This window comes from Ahaetulla prasina, chromosome 5 (assembly GCF_028640845.1).
Source record: "Ahaetulla prasina isolate Xishuangbanna chromosome 5, ASM2864084v1, whole genome shotgun sequence".
In the NCBI taxonomy this organism is placed as follows: domain Eukaryota; kingdom Metazoa; phylum Chordata; class Lepidosauria; order Squamata; family Colubridae; genus Ahaetulla; species Ahaetulla prasina.
The window spans coordinates 30,865,210-30,884,039 of record NC_080543.1 but is presented as its reverse complement, the minus strand read 5'-3'; the positions used below and the strand labels follow the sequence as shown (position 1 = coordinate 30,884,039).

Below are 18,830 nucleotides of genomic sequence, written 5' to 3'. Positions count from 1 at the left end.
CACCTTCCTCCTCCTGTGAAATGAATTATGCTGAGACAGAGTGAGTGAGTGACCCAAAATTATCCACCCAGTTTTTCATGCCTGAGCCAGGACTAGAAATCAGAGTCTCTTGGTTTCTAAGCCACCTCCTTAACCACTATATAAACTGGCTCTTTTTTTGCATACAACAGATCTTTAACTTCCAGTGTTTACTGAAGTCAAATAACCACTTCACTTAATGTAGAGGGGAATCAGTAATAACATTGGTATTGATATAGCAATTGCAATTGACAAACAAAATGCAGCACATATCACATGCAATACTTCAATTTCTTGTAATGTTCCACCACATATTATGATCAATGTATTGCAGATGTAGACTGATGCTGAGAAAATGCAGCTTATTTAATATAAACTACTTAGCTCATGTCACATATTTCTGATCAAAGTTCATTTTAGTCACATTAGCCTTTTAAAGTCTAGTGAATCACATGCTGATTTTTTATAGGGAAGTATATGTCAGTATGCTTTCTCTACTAAAGTATTAAACTATCTACAGCATTAAACTATCCACAGATCTTCAGGCTTATGAATGGCAGATTCCTTTTGTTCAGATATCTGTTTATAATACATTATTTTTTAATAAAATGGGAATGAGAAACCTCAATAAACTGCACTATGCTGACAATATTACTCTGTTAGCTGAAAAAGTAAAATCATCTGCAGACTCTAGCCATGAAAGTCAAAGAGCAATGGGAGGGAAAAGAACAAAAAGTAAATATAGATAAATTAATGACAATAAATACAGCAATCAGACTTAGATAAGGAATATACTGAAATAGTGAGTTGCTTCTGCCTTTTTTTTTATTTTGTCACAACAGTATACGCAAACATTGACATAAAACAACAACACATCATATAAACATATATGTAAGCAAAAATATGCAACAACTATATTAATTTGATAGCCTTGTAGGATTGGGTGTCAGGATTTAGGATGCCATGATGGAAGTAGATCAGAACAAATTCAGAATTTTCACTTGAGGCACAAATATGGTAAATATTACAAATATGGTAATTTAACCAGAGTCAAATGTGACCATATTTTGAACACATTATGCAGAGATCTTGCTCTCTTGAGAAGCCCAGCATTTATGAAAAGTTAAGAAGGAACGAAAAGAAAACCAACAGCCAGCAACCAGGTGAATGGACTGAATTATAATGGTTAACAGTCGCAGTGTTGGAAGATCTGAAGGCCCAGATTAAGGACAGACTGTCTTGGAAAAAATGTACTTATGTGGTCACTAAGAGTAGACACAAGTTGATGATAATCTATCAATTTAAAAAGTAACAAGTTGTAATCAATACAAAAAACTCCCAAACAAATCTCTATTGCATGTGCAAGAATTCTGGGACTTTAAACTAGTGGGTTTGACTCATTGGATAGAAGCTGGAAACATTGGGTCCCTTTTTTTTAATCTGCAGGACCCATTGTGGGCAATTCTGCTTGGACAACCATTAATGATCTCATGCACCTGTTATTGGAAAACAGTGTAGATTGTTTATCAATGGTTAGAAGGGAAAATATGTTAAAAAAGATTGGAGCTTCTTACAAGGGAAGAATTACTGAATGATGCAATTGATTTAAGATGATGGAATAAATGGTGTAATAAGATAAAATATTGATTTAGAACAATTTATATGAAATGAGAGAATAAAATATTAGAATAGAATAGAATAGAATTTTATTGGCCAAGTGTGATTGGACACACAAGGAATTTGTCTTGGTGCATATGCTCTCAGTGTACATAAAAGAAAAGATACGTTCATCAAGGTACAACATTTACAACACAATTGATGATCAATATATCAATATAAATCATAAGGATTGCCAGCAACAAGTTATAGTCATACAGTCATAAGTGGAAAGAGATTGGTGATGGGAACTATGAAACGATTAATAGTAGTGCAGATTCAGTAAATAGTCTGACAGTGTTGAGGGAATTATTTGTTTAGCAGGGTGATGGCCTTTGGGGGAAAAAAAAAACTGTTCTGGTGTCTAGTTGTTCTGGTGTTAATTGTTATAGTTAATTGTTATAGTTGTTATAGTTAATTAAAGGATAAATTGATTAAAAGATTTGGATATATATCGGATGATAAAATGTAAGATCAGAAAAATATATGCATATGTTGAAATTGCACAAAAAAATTGTAACCAACCCACCAACAGATTGTATTTGGATGGAAGATGCTTTTATGTTTTGTTTGTATTAAAAATAAAAAAAATTCAAAAAAAAAGAAAACAGTGTAGACACATTGGCCGCAGATTTCTACCCTATTATTTAGATTGTACTCTATCAATTACAACTTCATGCAAGTCCCCAAAGCTCCAAGATGTGTGAGAAGCCAGTATGTTCTGACAAAAAAACAAGATTAGGATTGCTAAATTCCAGGTTCAAATCTACCCTCAGCAGTAAAATTTTCACTGAATTGCTTTATGCCCACTCTACCTCCTAGGGTTTTGTTCTGGAGAGAAGATAGAAGATGAAATGGGTGCCCTTAAACATCAAGAGAAAGGGAGAGATAATGAATCAATAAATTGTATATGGAAACATTCCAGTCAAATGGAACAGCATCACTAAATTCTCTGCACTCAAGGCAAAGTTAAGATCCGAAAGAAACCTAACATAAAAATGTTCTTCAGTTAAAACAGAAGACTGAACAGGGAAAACCTTTGTGTAAATGAAGTGCTGATGAGAAATCACAGATGCTCATCTTATATATCACATGCAATATCAATAAAATATTTTAGTAATTACAAGGTTGATAAGATTTGCTACATAAACAAGTGTAGGTATTAAGATTTATCCACCTGTTCCTCCAAAATTTAAGCAATGACCTTGTTATATAGAAAAGAAGCATGAGCCACAATTATTTGAGAGTGAACATAAGCCATCTGAACTTTTTTGAACTTACCCATATCGCTAGATAGGGGGATAAATAAACATTTTTTTTTTTTGTTTACATTTATACCCCGCCCTTCTCCGAAGACTCAGGGCGGCTTACAGTGTATAAGGCAATAGTCTCATTCTATTTGTATATTTTTTACAAAGTCAACTTATTGCCCCCCCAACAATCTGGGTCCTCATTTTACCTACCTTATAAAGGATGGAAGGCTGAGTCAACCTTGGGCCGGGCTCGAACCTGCAGTAATTGCAGGCTACTGTGTTCTTAATAAGCCTTAATAACAGGCTTTTACCAGCGTGAGCTAAACCGGCCCTTTAGCGTGAGCTAAACCGGCCCTATTTTATATATGAATCCTCTGCATTTTATTTCTCATGCAGTATATTTTATAACAAATGATAATTGATATTCTGAAACAGTTAAATGTTTTCTTAAATTTTTATTTATAAGTTGCCATATTCTATGTAATGTCATTGTCAGTTAAATTTGAAGACCAAGGTTCTCATTCTGTTCAGGAAAAACAGTTTTAATTATTGCACTAAGCAGGTTTTACACAGAGAGTGTTCTTTTCATTTTAAATGGGTGTGTGTCAGGGGCAGGATTCAAAACCGATCGCTACCAATTTGCTTGTGGGCATGTGCGCATTCATGCATGCACGCAACGCTTTTGCACATGCACAGAAGCATCGAGGCGGGGCCTCCCGCCACTGCTACCAGTTTGCCTGACCCGGGATGAACCAGTAGCAACCCACCACTGGTGTTGTGACCCAGGTTCCTGGACCCAGACTCCTGGACTCGGATGATTCAGAAAATGAGGGAGAAGACCTGGCAAGCCCTGCTTCTCTTGAGCCCTCTCCCTCCCTGGCACCCACTCAAAGGGAGGGGCCGGCAAGGCCTGATTCTCCCGGGCCTTCTTCTGATTTGGCAACGCCCCAAGAACAGTTTTGGAGGGACGCAAGATTACGAAGGCTTGATCGGCGTGCGCAGCAGCGGAAGAGTTGGGACAAAGCCAAGTCATAATTGTCATGCAGTGACATCTGCAGAGACTATAAATAGGAGGCGGGACTTCCTGGTTTTTTGTCTCGGACAAAGCAATGAATTTGGCGCAAGCTAATTCATGGAGGGAAGAATATATTCGTGAGTAATTCTGGCCTTATCTATAATTTCCTCGTTATCTCCAGAAACTTGGCAGGCCCGTGGGTAGACGTGGCCAGGACATGTATCTATGTAAATAAAAGGAAAAAAAAAGGAAGGCCTCTGACGGACTCTTTGCTGGGAGTATTGGGGGAAGGGAAACAGAACATCTGGTGTGTGTGTGTCATGTTGGTTTATCTGTTGCAATAATAGCAAAGAAATTTATACAAAACACAACATCATAAAAAAATAATTTGAAAAAAGATGTCTAGATAAATTATTTAAGTATATACACTATTAGGTACTATGCAACACATATGTTTAATAGAATCTAAAATTCTATTAAACATGCAAAATTCCATATTTAGAAAAGACAAAATCTCAATTAGAGATCTTTTAGATTATAAAACTGATAAATTATATCATCAGCTGTGGTCTCCCAGTCTTATCCAACTGTCTCTGGAAAGCAAGTTTAGGAGATCATAACAAATTTGGATATTGAAGGTCAGAGAGATAAAACCACCCTCAATAAGGCTGGCACTTTGAAATGGATGAAACCCCTTCCAAATTGCTAAATATTTAAACACAAAAAAATGCCCAAACCTTACGGGGCAGTTACTCAACCAATATTTGAGCAGCTGGACAGAATAGATAAATATAGAAGGTTTAACCAAATCCTTATGATGGACATACTTTTATTAGCAGAGCCCCAGAGATAGAGGATGTAACACATATGTTACCTAAATGTCAATTATACAAAGAGAAAGATCAGTGTCATGGACCATACATTAGATGAATAGCCTATTGTCATCCTTATATTATGATGTTTTAATATGTCATTTCATGTGTGGTCAGAATCCCAAAATTATATGTAATATGGCCCTTTATTTGAACAAAACAATAGAATATGTGGATTTGACTAGGATAAATTATGGGAGTGATACACAACTATGATGTGCATTTTCTTTTACTCATGTCTTTTACTGTACCATATGGTCTTATTATTATTCTGTATTTTATATTTTGTATTCTGGTCTGGCCTAGTAGTTAATCGATGAAGTATTACTATATATGTTTAATAATACAATACCTTTTATACAATTATGTATTAAAAAACTTACTTGGGTTGTAGTCGTTGTCTGTATTTTTCTAATTTCCTTCCCTACTTCTTTCCCATCATCAGACCTTTCTGTATCTGATATGATACTCCCTCCATCTACATTTGATACAGTTTTTCCAGAAGACTCGGTTTCAAGAGTTGTAGCTGCCATTTCAGTATATTCTAATCCTTTAGAGGATGAAGCCAAGTCTCTTTCAGATAGTGAATCAATTGTATCAACAGAAGTATGAATTTTAAATTCTTTGTCTTCTATTATGCTTGAGCCACATGCTATATCAGTACTGCTAGACATATGAGAAAGAAGCCCAAGGTCATTATTCACACCAAGATGAATTTGAGTCTCTTGAATATTGGCAATAGTGATGTGATTGCTAGACAATTCAGGGAGCAGCTTCTCTTCTTGGCTAGATATTTTATCAAAGAGAAATGAGGTGCTGTTATGAGGAGGTTCATCTTTGTCATCAGCAAGTGTAATTAAGGGACCATTGTCCTTCTCTTCACTTTTTTTAATTATGCCAACACTCCCATGAACATTGTTCTGAAGTTTTTCAACTGCAGCACTATATACATTGTCTAATAAAGATTCTACTTCCACAAGGGTACCATTTTCTCTGGTTACCAAAGTCTCTGGTGACAGATCCATATCATCCAACTTTACTTCTGTGGCTTCCACCTTTTCTGCTTTTATATCAACTAACAGATCATGAACCTCTACATGTACACCACTCCCAGGTCTATCTGCATTTCCAAGCACATCATCACATACTTTTGTTGCTATGAGTAAATCTCTGGTATCTGTGCTGACTGGGTAGTCTGTTTCACTTTCTGGACTTTGGCTTTGCGAAAGATCTTCAATTTCACGAATCTCCATTGCACCTTTTGCTCCAGTTGTCTGAGATGAAAGGCCTGAGATAGTGCTCACATTCCCCTTTTTCCCTTTCTTGATATTCTCCTCTTCCTGTCTTTGGTATTCCTCATACATTTTTGCTAGGTACTCCTTGTGGGCTTCATAGGTAACCTTAATGCAAGCAAATTACAAAGTCAGGAAAAATAATAATGCTAATTCAATGTCAGAATAAAGCAAAACAGTAATTTAACCAAATTAATAATATAACTGAAAAAGTAATAATTCAGAAACAATTATAACATGCCATTTTGCATGGTGACCACAAGATGGTACTACAATTTATCTATGACATAATATTAACCAAATATGGGATTCTTACCTTTGAATGGGCAATGGAAAGTGTATCAACCCAGACCCTCCATCCTCCCCATTCGTATTTTATTGCATGATATAAAAGAATACGAAAGATGTTATACACCATCTCAGTAATTTTCTGTTCTTCAGAGTTTTTAGGATTAATATATCCCAAAGAAAACATCCAATCTTGCCATACTGAACACTGAAGTAAGCACCTAAAATAAAATAGTTACAGTAAGATTCCATGGCATTTTAACTTTTTAATTATACATACAGATAAGAAAAACAGAGGCTTCCATTCTAAATGTTAATTTTTAAAAAAGTGGTTTGGAAAATAAACCACGTTTGTAATAATAAGTAAACAATATATATTCATTACACCTTCAGAAATAGAAGAAAATAATGTTTAAAATTATAAGTGTTAAAATTATAACCCTCAGTAATGGGATCAGGATTCAGACTACTGGATGAAAAGAGAAATCATTTAACTTAACAGCAATAATGTAGGCTATCTATTTTTGACTCTATTTTTCACATCAAGAAAAAAGGAAATGATACATTAAGAAAAATTATTCAGAAATAAATGAAAAAAGTGTGAGGAAGGACTATTTAATTAAAATCTGTACCCAAATGGGTGATATGGACATATAGTTATAATATCCTTAGAAGTGATATCTCTGAAATGGTAGATCAAAAATATATTTTTATGAGTATTCAAAATCAAACATGTCCAGATGATGCAAAGTTTAGGAAGGTAGCTGTAGGCACTGGCATCAAAAGCACTATTCATATATATCACGCATGCTGGGACCCAGCATGAATGAAACCCCAGGCAGACTTGTGAAGGGGACCCCTGACTACTTTATCGTATGATGCAAAACAGAAACGAAAAGATGAAAATTATATCCCTCCTAATATGTAAACAAATATGTGAGGATAATCACACAAAACCTTTCCTTATTTTGTAGTGTTTGCATAAGAACAGCTGCATAACTGAATGAAACAATTCTTGACATACCTTCTATTTTCACGACTATTACTGAAAAGCTTGATCATATCTGATAAAAATAAACGCCGAACTTCCATGAGTTCTGTACTTGGTGCAGAATTCTTTAATAATGTTGCAACCACTTTCAGGATCACTTTAAAAGAGCAAATATATAATGTCCTTACACCTATTTTAATCATTGAAACACTGCAAACATGGTGTTATCTATTATAATTATATTAACAGTGATTTTTAAATTTAAAAAAACACAAGACCTTCTTTAAAAGGAACAGAGTAGAAAAAGCTACCGTATATCAAGTATAATTAATTTATTTTATTTCCAATTCACTGGGCAACAATGTCACACAAATTAAAATTAGAAAAAAACAGAAACAATTATAAATTACACGTATAGGCTGAAAAATACTGAAAAATATTATAATAGATACACAAAAAGTAACAGTGCAATTAGGTAACAGGGCCCCTAACACATTCAGGACCTCAGGCTTGGGCACATAGCCAGATGAATCTTTAAAGATTTATGAAAGGCTAATAAGGTTGGGCCATCCTGAGCTACAAAGAAAGAATGTTCCAAAGGGAAGGGGCTGCCAAGAAGGCAACTTCCTGCTCTCCATCCAACACCCCTTGGCTAATGGGACCTCTAGCATCCCCAATCAGCTAGACCAAACTGGATGGATAGAAACTATTAGGAGAAGATGGTCCCTTAGGTAACCTGGTCCAAAGTTATGTAGAACTTTCAATATGACAACCAACATCTTGAACAGCACCTGGAAACACATGGCAACCAATGCAGCTCCCACAGTAGTGGTGTTACATGTGCCATATAACTAGTATCATAAACTACTGATCCAGCTGTTTTTTGCACCAATTGATCTTTCTGAATGTTCTTCAAGGGCAGCCGCATGTAGACCATGTTGCAGTAATCCTAATAATTGGTAACAAGAGTATGAGTGACTGTAATAACTCCCTGGTCCAGGAATAGGCACAAATGGCACACAAATTCTCCAAGCCATGGCTGCTACCTGCTCTTCAAGCAGGATTTGCAAACCCAAGTAGATCTCCAGACCGTACACTAGGGCGATGTTTCTCCATCCAGTACCAAAGACAGAAAAACTTTGTTCCCAGATGGACAAAATACTCAAAGCTACTCCATCTTGTTTGGATTGAGTCAGGATTTATTGTGTCCCATCCAGACTCATATAACCTCTAGACCCTTCTTTACTTTGACTTATATCAGTCATACGGTAATTCGAAGTTCATAGAAATCTCTGCATCGTGTGTTTGTTCTGTCCTCCTTCGCCTCCGTCCGAGTGATGGCTTAATTAAGCACTATCTGATGGCACTATCAGCTCTGGCAGCAGAATTGCGAACGTCTGCCAAGTTCTCTGATATCTCCCTGGTGAGTCACTTCAGCTCTTAGTTAATCAGTTGATTTGCCGGCAGTGCTCACTGCCTTTATATCCTGTGGGGTGTGGCTCCATGACTCAGCACTTCCTAGGCCTGCCCCACCCCTGCTTCTGTTGTTCCCTCCTCTCCTGCCTACGAAACCTAGGGTCCAACCAAGCCTGATTGCTATCAGCTGGGTCTGAAGGCGTGGGGGGGGGAAGAGTCAGGGGATGGAGGCCTCGTTATCTCTTCCACCTGGCCTGCTTCTGGGCTCCTAAAGCTGAGCCAGGGAAGCCGGTGCTCCCGAGGTAAGTCCTGACGGCCCTTCCCCCTCACTTTCCAAGTCTCTTTCTGTCAGCAGGCCCGGGTCCAAGTCACTTTCTGGCAGGAGGCCCAGCTCAAGGGGCGCAGACACAACGGTGTTGGTTTATCCTTTCCTACTATCTTTTGTCCACCTCTGAATAAAAGGCAATATTGTACAGTATCAGAATATATCAATAAAAGGAAGAATCTTCCTCTTGTCTGTGTAACCTTGCTCTTTTTTTCTGCTTTCTCAAACCTCTTGAAAAAGTTTACATAGGTGAAGAGATACAGAAAACAAAAATGAACAAATGAGAAATCCTCAGCTAAAAGTGCACATCTACAGTACAGGATCTTCCTGTTTTTGCCAAAATAAGAAAAGCAGGGTTATGGTAGCTCTGCTTCGTTTGTATATAGGTTGTAATGTCACAACACATATACCAAAGAAGCAGGGCTTTCATTGTGACACTGCTATACTTCTGTCTTTCTGCTCCTCCTTGCCCTCTCTCCACCCATGAATGCCGATGCAGACTAGTGTCCATCTTACATTGAATCAAGAGCAATTCTGGAAACAAACAAAAAAAAATACTTTGTAGTATGATAGAACCTGTGAACTGTCAGTACTGTGGTATTCATTTGAGCTAGTAAAAAGTTTGAAATTTATTACAACCATCTCTCAAAATTTAAAAGATAAAGTCTTACTTGGGTTTTGAATTTTCACAGTAGAATCTGGTTCTGGATGTGGTTTATGAACAACCTGTGTGCAGACTTGTTCAGTCAAGATCTATAACAGAAAAATTACTCCATTCACTCCACTCTTGGGTTTTCCATCAAAAAGTATTGAAATAGCAATAGCACTTAGACTTATATACCGCTTTACAATGCTTTACAACCCTCTCTAAGAGGTTTACAGAGTCATCATATTGCCCCCAACAATTTGGGTCCACAGTTTACACATCTCAGAAGGATGGAAGGCTGAATCAACCTTGAGCCTCGTAAGATTTGAACTGCCAAATTTTAGTCAGCCAGCACTCAGCAGAAGTACCTGCAGTACTGCACTCCACCACCACAGCACATCCCAAATAGATACTGTTTTCAGTACTGCATACTGATAAGTCTTATTCATTATGCCATATATTAAGTAAAGTTACAATTCATTAATTATATTTCTAGTCCTTACTTTTGTCCCATTTTGTTTCCCCAGTAAATGATAGATACATGTATAAATAGCATAAGTATGTATTTTAACATATTTTCCTCCCAACTCATGCAATTCTTAACTTTTTGTTATTATTTCAAATTATGCCCCACCTTTGTTAACCTTGCAAAAAAAAAATTCTCTCAGGACATACATTTTAAAATGGATTCTAAAACATAACCAGATTTCAATTGTTTATACCAGTGGTAGTCAACCTGGTCTCTACTGCCCACTAGTGGGTGTTCCAGCTTTCATGGTGAGCGGTAGGGGTTTTGTCTGATATTGAAGCACTTTCCTTTTTTTAAATTTAATTGACTTTTTAAAAAAATTTCATAGCATTATTTATTTTATTTATTTATTTATTTATTCATTCAAATTTATATACTGCCCTATCTCCCGAAGGACTCAGGGCGGTGTACAGGCATTTAAAAGACATATAAATACAATATAAAACAATTAAAAAACTGATTCTAAAAAGCCCGTAAATTTAGAATTAAAATATCAAATAAAACCCAATTTAAAACCAATAATTTAAAATCTAGCTCAGCCCTGCACAATTTAAAAACATTTTCATTAGGTTTTCATAATTTATGCTTCTATGTATGCAAAGTATAAATAAAAAGATAGATTTAACTACAGTAAGTTGTTTTATAAAGATTTATTCTGCCAAACGTAGCGAAAGTCCGACATAAAGTATTTAGTAAGTAATTATTATTATATGCTCTAACTTGCTGTAACTCTGCTTTATAAATTTTATAAAGTAAAGTTACTTCCCTACTTTATAAATCACCATTACTGTGGAACCTGTGGGCAGTTAGAAAATTTTACTACTAACAGAGATACAAAAGTGGGCAATAGGTATAAAAAGGTTGACTATCCCTGGCTTATACCGTTTAGCAGGTACAACTGAATTGTTCTAGCATCAGCTGCTATCATGAATTTAGGAAAAAAGTAGTGCAACCCTTCTGTTTTGGACCTGGAAAAAACATTCTGAATGTTCTAGAAATAGTCTGAAATGGGCCAGGATAATCTCAGAAATAGCTGTTTCAAATGTGCTATAACTGGTTCAGCCTAGCCAATCCTAACTGGTTCAGCCTAGCCAATCCTACTTTCACAACACTTAGAATGGCTCCAAAACTGAGATACCTATGTTGCTTCTTTCAGGATTGAAACATTCAAATGGCATGCTAGTCATTATATTTATAAAACAAAATCACAGAATAATAAATAGATAAGGAATAGTCCGTTACTTTAAAAATGTTACACATTGAAAACAACCACAGAGAAAAGTTTTTATTCGTGCCACAATGTAATATTAAGGTAAGTTAATGATTAATAGAAATAGGCAAATATTTTGATGGTAATTATCAACAGATTGAATCTACTAATTAATGAAAAAATCTTTTAAAATAATATTTTTACAAAGGGTATTTCAATAAAGAGATTAATATAATATACCTCATACAGTGTGTTGTAAGTTGTAATCGTCAAAGTATTGGTATGTAACATCAACCTCTCTCCAAGAAGAGTAAACAGACTATGTGTATGCATGATTTCAACTTTTCGCCTGGTGGACAAAAGTATGGAATGTATGAAAATTTAAGCAAATTTCCACAACAAAAGATAACAATTAATATTATGAAGAATCTTTCAATCTTGTGAGATTCCAATTACACATGATACAGTATATTTTATGCATATATTTTTAACATATATATTGAAATGATATAACTGTTTTTTTCATAACTACACAGACAAATTATTTAACAAACTGACTATTCCACTACACAATTTTAGTACATACACTGTTATATCAGAGCTATTAAAATATTTTGAATAAAAAAAATGTGATCATATCTTTAGGAAGTAAATGAAATAAATAGGACTCATAAAATAATCAATTAATTCATTTCTTATTAATTAAATGTTTATGCCATCCATGTTACTGATACAAAGTCTCTTGGTGGCTTACAATATAATAAAAAGGTTTTAAAAAGGTAATACAAAACAATTAAGAGAATTAAATAGAAATCTAAAAACTAAAAGGATGAACAACAAACAAAAAACAAAAAAAAACCCATGGGGGTGGGAATCTTTTCTCTATTCCGTGGGTATCAAACTGGTGGGCCATGAGCTAGATGCATCACACACAGTCCATGCCCACCCAGCTCCACAAATGGAAAAATGTCCTGATATGTTGTGTGACATCAACGTGACATGGCAAATTTGACATCCTTGCTCTACCTCATTAACCTTAGTCAAATTACTAAGTAAAAAGAAATAAATATTCCAGTTTGGAGAAAAAACTAATTATAATTTAATAATGCTCATTGAAAGCAATGGGACAAATTAAGCATAATAATCCTGATTTCATACCTCAAAGTATGAACAAATCTAGCTCCAGTTTTCTGCAATCTTTTTAATAAACAAAAAGGAAAAAATAAAAAGGCAATTACATAACTAAACAAGTAAGAGGGTTTGAAATATCATATTAGGAACTGAAACACATTACTTACTTATGGCCCAGATGTTTGAGAAAATATCCTAGCACCTTCAGAGCCTGAACCCAAATACTTTCACTTTTTGAAGCCAATAATTTATAAATTACCCTGAAGGGAAGAAATATAGGATAGTGTAAGCAAAACTCCTTAAAACAGTAAAACAAAACCAAGCTATTTTGCTTGTTCTGCTCACATTCAAAGTGCTGTTTTTGGAGTATTTATGCTTTAAATTTGCGGAATATCAGCATCTCTGTTTGATAATCCCAAACCATTTAATATTTACATGAAATTACCAAGTGAAATAATTGGAGGCTACATTATTATCCAAATAATAATGGATGAAACTATTCCCTTTTTTATCTGAACCAGATGACACAGTAGTAGACTAATACTACTATTAGGACATAGTAATAAAGGCAATATGGAGCCTTTGGACACCAATATGACCTGGATATGCACTTTTACCGCAAGTTCACATAGAAGCCTGAAAATGTCCGACTATTTCAGTGCATCACAGAGAGAGGTTGGGCTCAAACTAGAACAAGATTTGAAAACAGTTGTTCCAAATTGTTTTCAAAGTATATACAATCACTGCTATGAAGTCACGTAAGTTCCACAGAAATAAATAACTATCTAAGCAGAGAAAAGAAGTTTGAGTGGCTAAATTTATGACACAGAGATAACCTATTGGTGGTAAGAGGAACTCAGATGATCTCAAGTGACAATTTTAAGTAGATAATAAATTGATATTTTATGATTGACCATGACCAAGTATTCATTTTGTGGATAGGCAAACTGTTTACCCATAAGCAACTTAAAACATCTCTCAAGATGATAAATATGAATCAATGGGTAGATACAATGGCGGAAGAAAAAGCTACATGGTTTGTATGGTAGAAAAGAATGCTGAACTGCAGCAAATGTTGCTGATATAATTTATATTTATCACTTTCCTTTCTTTGGGGGGGGGGACGACTACTTTTTAGTCTTATCCTGTGCTTTGCATAATGTTGCTTAGTCCTAAGGGGAAATAGTATGATGAACATGTATGTATCAATATTATATTCTTAATTTTAAAAAGAACTAGCTAGTTCAACATCTATCTAAATACTATTTTGTGTAGCAAGTTTGTCATTTGTATACTATTCATTACAAAAAGAAAGTCCAGAGTCATTGGGAGTAAGGCAGTGTATAAATTTAATACTCTATTGTTTTTGTTGTTATGATTTTTTTTTAATTTGAAATACATAAGCAGGTATGTTAAATGTTCTGATCATGCAATGTTTTGAAAAAGTTGACTTTGCAATTTATGTCAAAAACAAAATAAAGTAATAGAAAACAAGGGATTGTTTTTGCTTAAATACTGACCTCTCTTTCAATTTTGAATTGTATTTTCAATGTATTATAGCAACATTAAATGCCAACATCCCCTCTCTTGTTCATAAGCATACTGTCATTGTCCAATTTATTCGTCTACCAGAAAAATGAGATTTATGGGATTATTGTTCCTACTTAATCTTACCGTATTCCGTTTCTTTGATCAAAGGCAGGTATCATAGATGCTGGATGTTCAGACATTAAAGCCACTAGCAACTGAAGCACATCGTGAATATTTTCATCCTACATAACACATTACAATGTTAGATAAATATTTGTTTTTTGAACTTTTTAAATTAATATTTCATTATGTGTAAGGATTTATATTCAGGTCCTCAGTTTGAAAGATCCCAGAAAATCAATATCATATATTACCAACTTACCTCATGCATAGTAAGTAAGTAATTCAGTATACTTTGTAGTTCATCTTCTTTTACTCCTCGATCCTACAGAAATTGATTTAATAAACCATTAAATTTTACATTTAAAAATGTTCCATGTTTACATTTTAATAACTTAACTGTCATATTATAAACATTAAAATAAGAAGTTTTTTACCAGTGAATCTGGGAGGCGTATGTCCGAGCCACTTCTAAATACAGATAGTCTTTGACTTACCACAATTGGGACTGAAGTTTGCCACTAAGCAATAAGGTCATTAAGCAAGTCATTACATGACCAGACCCAATTTTACAACAGTTTTTACTATAGTTAAGTGAATCACAATATCAATAAGTGAATTTGACTTCCCAGTTACCTGAGAAAGGTGGTTAAGAAAGTTGCAAATCATAATCATGTGACTGTAAGATAATGGAACTGTTGTAAATGCAAAATTGGTAGCCAAGTGCCTGAATTATAGTCACTGACTAAGATGGTATTGATTTTAAGAATGTGAACAAAAATAGAATTGAAATGAATAAACAACTTGAATAAGAATAGCAGACCTTAAGATATACAACTCCTGTTTAATACAGAATGAAGCTTCCAGATTTTTAATAAAAATTATACTAGGCATGAGTTTTATATATTTGCTTTCCTTGCAATCAAATAATTTGATGCAGGTTCCGAAGAAGTTAAAAATTAACTAAACTGCATTCTTCTACCATTTTCTTTTCAGATTCTTTGTAATTATGGTATCTTTTCAGGCAAATGGTGTTTTTGTGACCAAATGGTTTGTTAAAGGTTTTGGGGGCATATGAAAACAGCTGCAATTAAGCAGATTTTATCTATGCGATCTAACTTTATAGTGTTGTTTTGCCTACAGTCAATAGTTTATTTCATTTTAGGAGTATGAAATTAAGCCTACAAATTGCACAATATAAAACTATGTAACTGTTAAAGTTACATATAAAAAGAAAAGGCAGGGCCATTTTACTGCATGACTGCTTCAAATCACTTTATGTGAACTTCAGTTGATTAGACATTTCACCAAAACAAAACATACATTCAGCACAACTTTCCTGATATGCTTATCAGGAAAGAAATATTTAAGATTTTGGAATGACTTTCACACCCCCAGATTTAAATATTGTTGAAAATTTACAGCATCAACTCAAACATGCTGTAAGATAATGGAACTGTTGTAAATGCAAAATTGGTAGCCAAGTGCCTGAATTATAGTCACTGACTAAGATGGTATTGATTTTAAGAATGTGAACAAAAATAGAATTGAAATGAATAAACAACTTGAATAAGAATAGCAGACCTTAAGATATACAACTCCTGTTTAATACAGAATGAAGCTTCCAGATTTTTAATAAAAATTATACTAGGCATGAGTTTTATATATTTGCTTTCCTTGCAATCAAATAATTTGATGCAGGTTCCGAAGAAGTTAAAAATTAACTAAACTGCATTCTTCTACCATTTTCTTTTCAGATTCTTTGTAATTATGGTATCTTTTCAGGCAAATGGTGTTTTTGTGACCAAATGGTTTGTTAAAGGTTTTGGGGGCATATGAAAACAGCTGCAATTAAGCAGATTTTATCTATGCGATCTAACTTTATAGTGTTGTTTTGCCTACAGTCAATAGTTTATTTCATTTTTAGGAGTATGAAATTAAGCCTACAAATTGCACAATATAAAACTATGTAACTGTTAAAGTTACATATAAAAAGAAAAGGCAGGGCCATTTTACTGCATGACTGCTTCAAATCACTTTATGTGAACTTCAGTTGATTAGACATTTCACCAAAACAAAACATACATTCAGCACAACTTTCCTGATATGCTTATCAGGAAAGAAATATTTAAGATTTTGGAATGACTTTCACACCCCCAGATTTAAATATTGTTGAAAATTTACAGCATCAACTCAAACATGCAGTATACGCAATGAATCCTAAAAAGAATTGTGTAGGTTGGAAGACTTCTGCAAGAAAAGTATGGGGAAAATGTCCAAAAGAAATAACATAAAGATTCTTAGCTGGTCACAGGAAATGTTTATTTCTCCAAAAGGAAGTGTCACAAAATATTGAAAGGATGTCTAAACTTTTGTATATGCTACATTTGCTATTTTTCCTATTTTGAATCTGAAAACAACATAAATAGTAAATATGTGCTCAAATTTATACAAATAAGTCATTTTATATTATATCGAGTTACGTAAGTTATGTTCACTTAGAAATTGGTGGAAAGATACAATTTGACTGAAATGCCTAAACTCTGACATTCAAATCAACATATAGATAAATTTCAATAATAGTATTAAATATAGCAGAATTCATTTTATATAGTTTCAAAAGCATAACACAAACTTCATATTAATGAATATTTAATGATGAAGACAATCTGAAGCAACAATTTTAAAAAATTCTATATTAATCCACAGCTACACTGGACAGAGATAGGCAAGTTTGGTAGCACCACACTATGACAGAAATAATATCTCCATTAATAAATAAGGACTACAGTTATTTTCCTTTTCTTCCTTGATTGCATATCAAGAAGTTAAAAGCATAGAGATTAAGTCTTTGCTACATTTTCTTAAAAATCATAGTTCCAAACTTAGCAGCTGCACAGATGTGTGTAATGAGAATTCCAAAGGATGTGTGATAAATTAGAGTTGAGAAGCATATTATTCAAGATTTAGGATCAATAATAGAATTAGTTGGGTTATAGACATATAGTGTTTTAAGAGTATCCTCTAAAAAAAAGTGCAATGCCCTGAAGAATGATTCCAAATGGTTTGCATAATAAAACACAAAGGCATCTCCCAAAAAGAATGTTAGTGTATATAACCAAAAATCAAAATTAAGTTCATTAAGACAAGACAGAAACAAAAACACAAATAGAAGAGACAGAAAAGTTCTAAATAGAATAATGAATAAGATCAAGTTTAGATTCAATTTCATTCTCTCACAAAAAAGCAGTAAATGGGCCAGCTGCTATGGCAGGTCAAGAATACCTAAATGAGAAAAACAAGTTCTCATTTGAGCATGCATTGTAGAATGCATGCAGTTCACACCAGTTTGTTGAGTTTTAGATTCCTGAACAGAGATCAAAGAACAAATTCATATCTGTGGTTTACAGAAACCACAAAGAACAACCCGAATCTGATTCCCTTATTTCAGAACAGGCAATACCCATTAATCTTTAAATCTTAAATTACCTTCAAAATAAGCTGCTTCAGAAATAGAAGCATGAATGCTCGCAGAGATATGATTTCTTTTTGGGATGGCCGAGGACCTTCTGAAATAAATGAGAAAGAGCTGCATGATTTCAGCTTAGGCAGCATACAAATAAATAAACAAACAAAAAACAAACACCTACATACATACATATTTTACTAGTTATACATTGCAGAAAATCTTATATGCAGATAACTTTCTACTTTTAAATCAAGCTAACGCTGTATTTATTTCTGCATTACAGGTTCATTTATTATTTTAAAGCATTTGTTTCATATTTTTCAATTGCCGTGGACAATAAATTAAGTTGTAGAGAACTATCTATTAGAATTTACTATCAGGTAGAAACTTTTTTTTGCTCAAAGTGCTCCACAAATAATTTAAAATAGGACATCAGCTTGTTATATGGCAATGTCACATTTATTTTGTGAACATGCATTTTATAAGTATCCATATGAAAACAATACATTTTGCTCATACACTTACCCAAACCTTTAGGAGTAATTCCACTACTATCTGCAGGATTAGCCACCCAGTAGTAATATTTTAGAGTGTGCATTAGTTGTAATACTGTTCCTACTCTACGTATCGTATTGTAGATAGTAGCAGTACCAATGAATTCAGCAGACAAGTAGGTATATAGTGATAATTGAACCTAAAGAACATCATGAAAACATATATTAATTTATCCAAGTTTTAATTATAGAGTTGATGATAAACAACATAATTAAAAAGGTTATTAATATTCATGATATAAACATGGTAGGCCAGTATGAAATAATAAACTAAATTACAATAAAATGAAAATTTTAAAAAGTGAAAAATGATGGAAAAGTGCTATACAAGAACTGAGAACAAAATATACTGTACGAATAGAACAATGTATTTGAAGAACATTTTATCCAGAAAATATTGTTACCAGATGTTTCAATAAACGTATATTCACTGTCACATGAAATCGGAGTGAGGCCAACCTTATTTTATCCAGAAAGATTCCACGTGAAAGGAAAATAAGATCTACTTCTAGTAA

The 18,830-nt window shown here is 33.9% G+C and overlaps 1 protein-coding gene across 3 annotated transcripts in view; it reads right to left on the bottom strand.

The window, feature by feature from the left end:
- NBEA (neurobeachin) overlaps positions 1 to 18,830 on the bottom strand; it is a 417,781-nt gene that overhangs the window by 330,219 nt on the left and 68,732 nt on the right. For all 3 annotated transcript variants that reach the window (XM_058184768.1, XM_058184769.1, XM_058184770.1), the window contains exons 13-22: positions 18,287 to 18,455; positions 17,782 to 17,861; positions 14,555 to 14,617; positions 14,317 to 14,414; positions 12,810 to 12,902; positions 11,752 to 11,860; positions 9,798 to 9,879; positions 7,419 to 7,542; positions 6,423 to 6,615; positions 5,198 to 6,214 (exon numbers count right to left, since the gene is read on the bottom strand). In XM_058184768.1, coding sequence (XP_058040751.1) covers positions 5,198 to 6,214; positions 6,423 to 6,615; positions 7,419 to 7,542; positions 9,798 to 9,879; positions 11,752 to 11,860; positions 12,810 to 12,902; positions 14,317 to 14,414; positions 14,555 to 14,617; positions 17,782 to 17,861; positions 18,287 to 18,455 — 2,028 coding nt within the window. The remainder of the gene's footprint in view (positions 1 to 5,197; positions 6,215 to 6,422; positions 6,616 to 7,418; positions 7,543 to 9,797; positions 9,880 to 11,751; positions 11,861 to 12,809; positions 12,903 to 14,316; positions 14,415 to 14,554; positions 14,618 to 17,781; positions 17,862 to 18,286; positions 18,456 to 18,830) is intronic.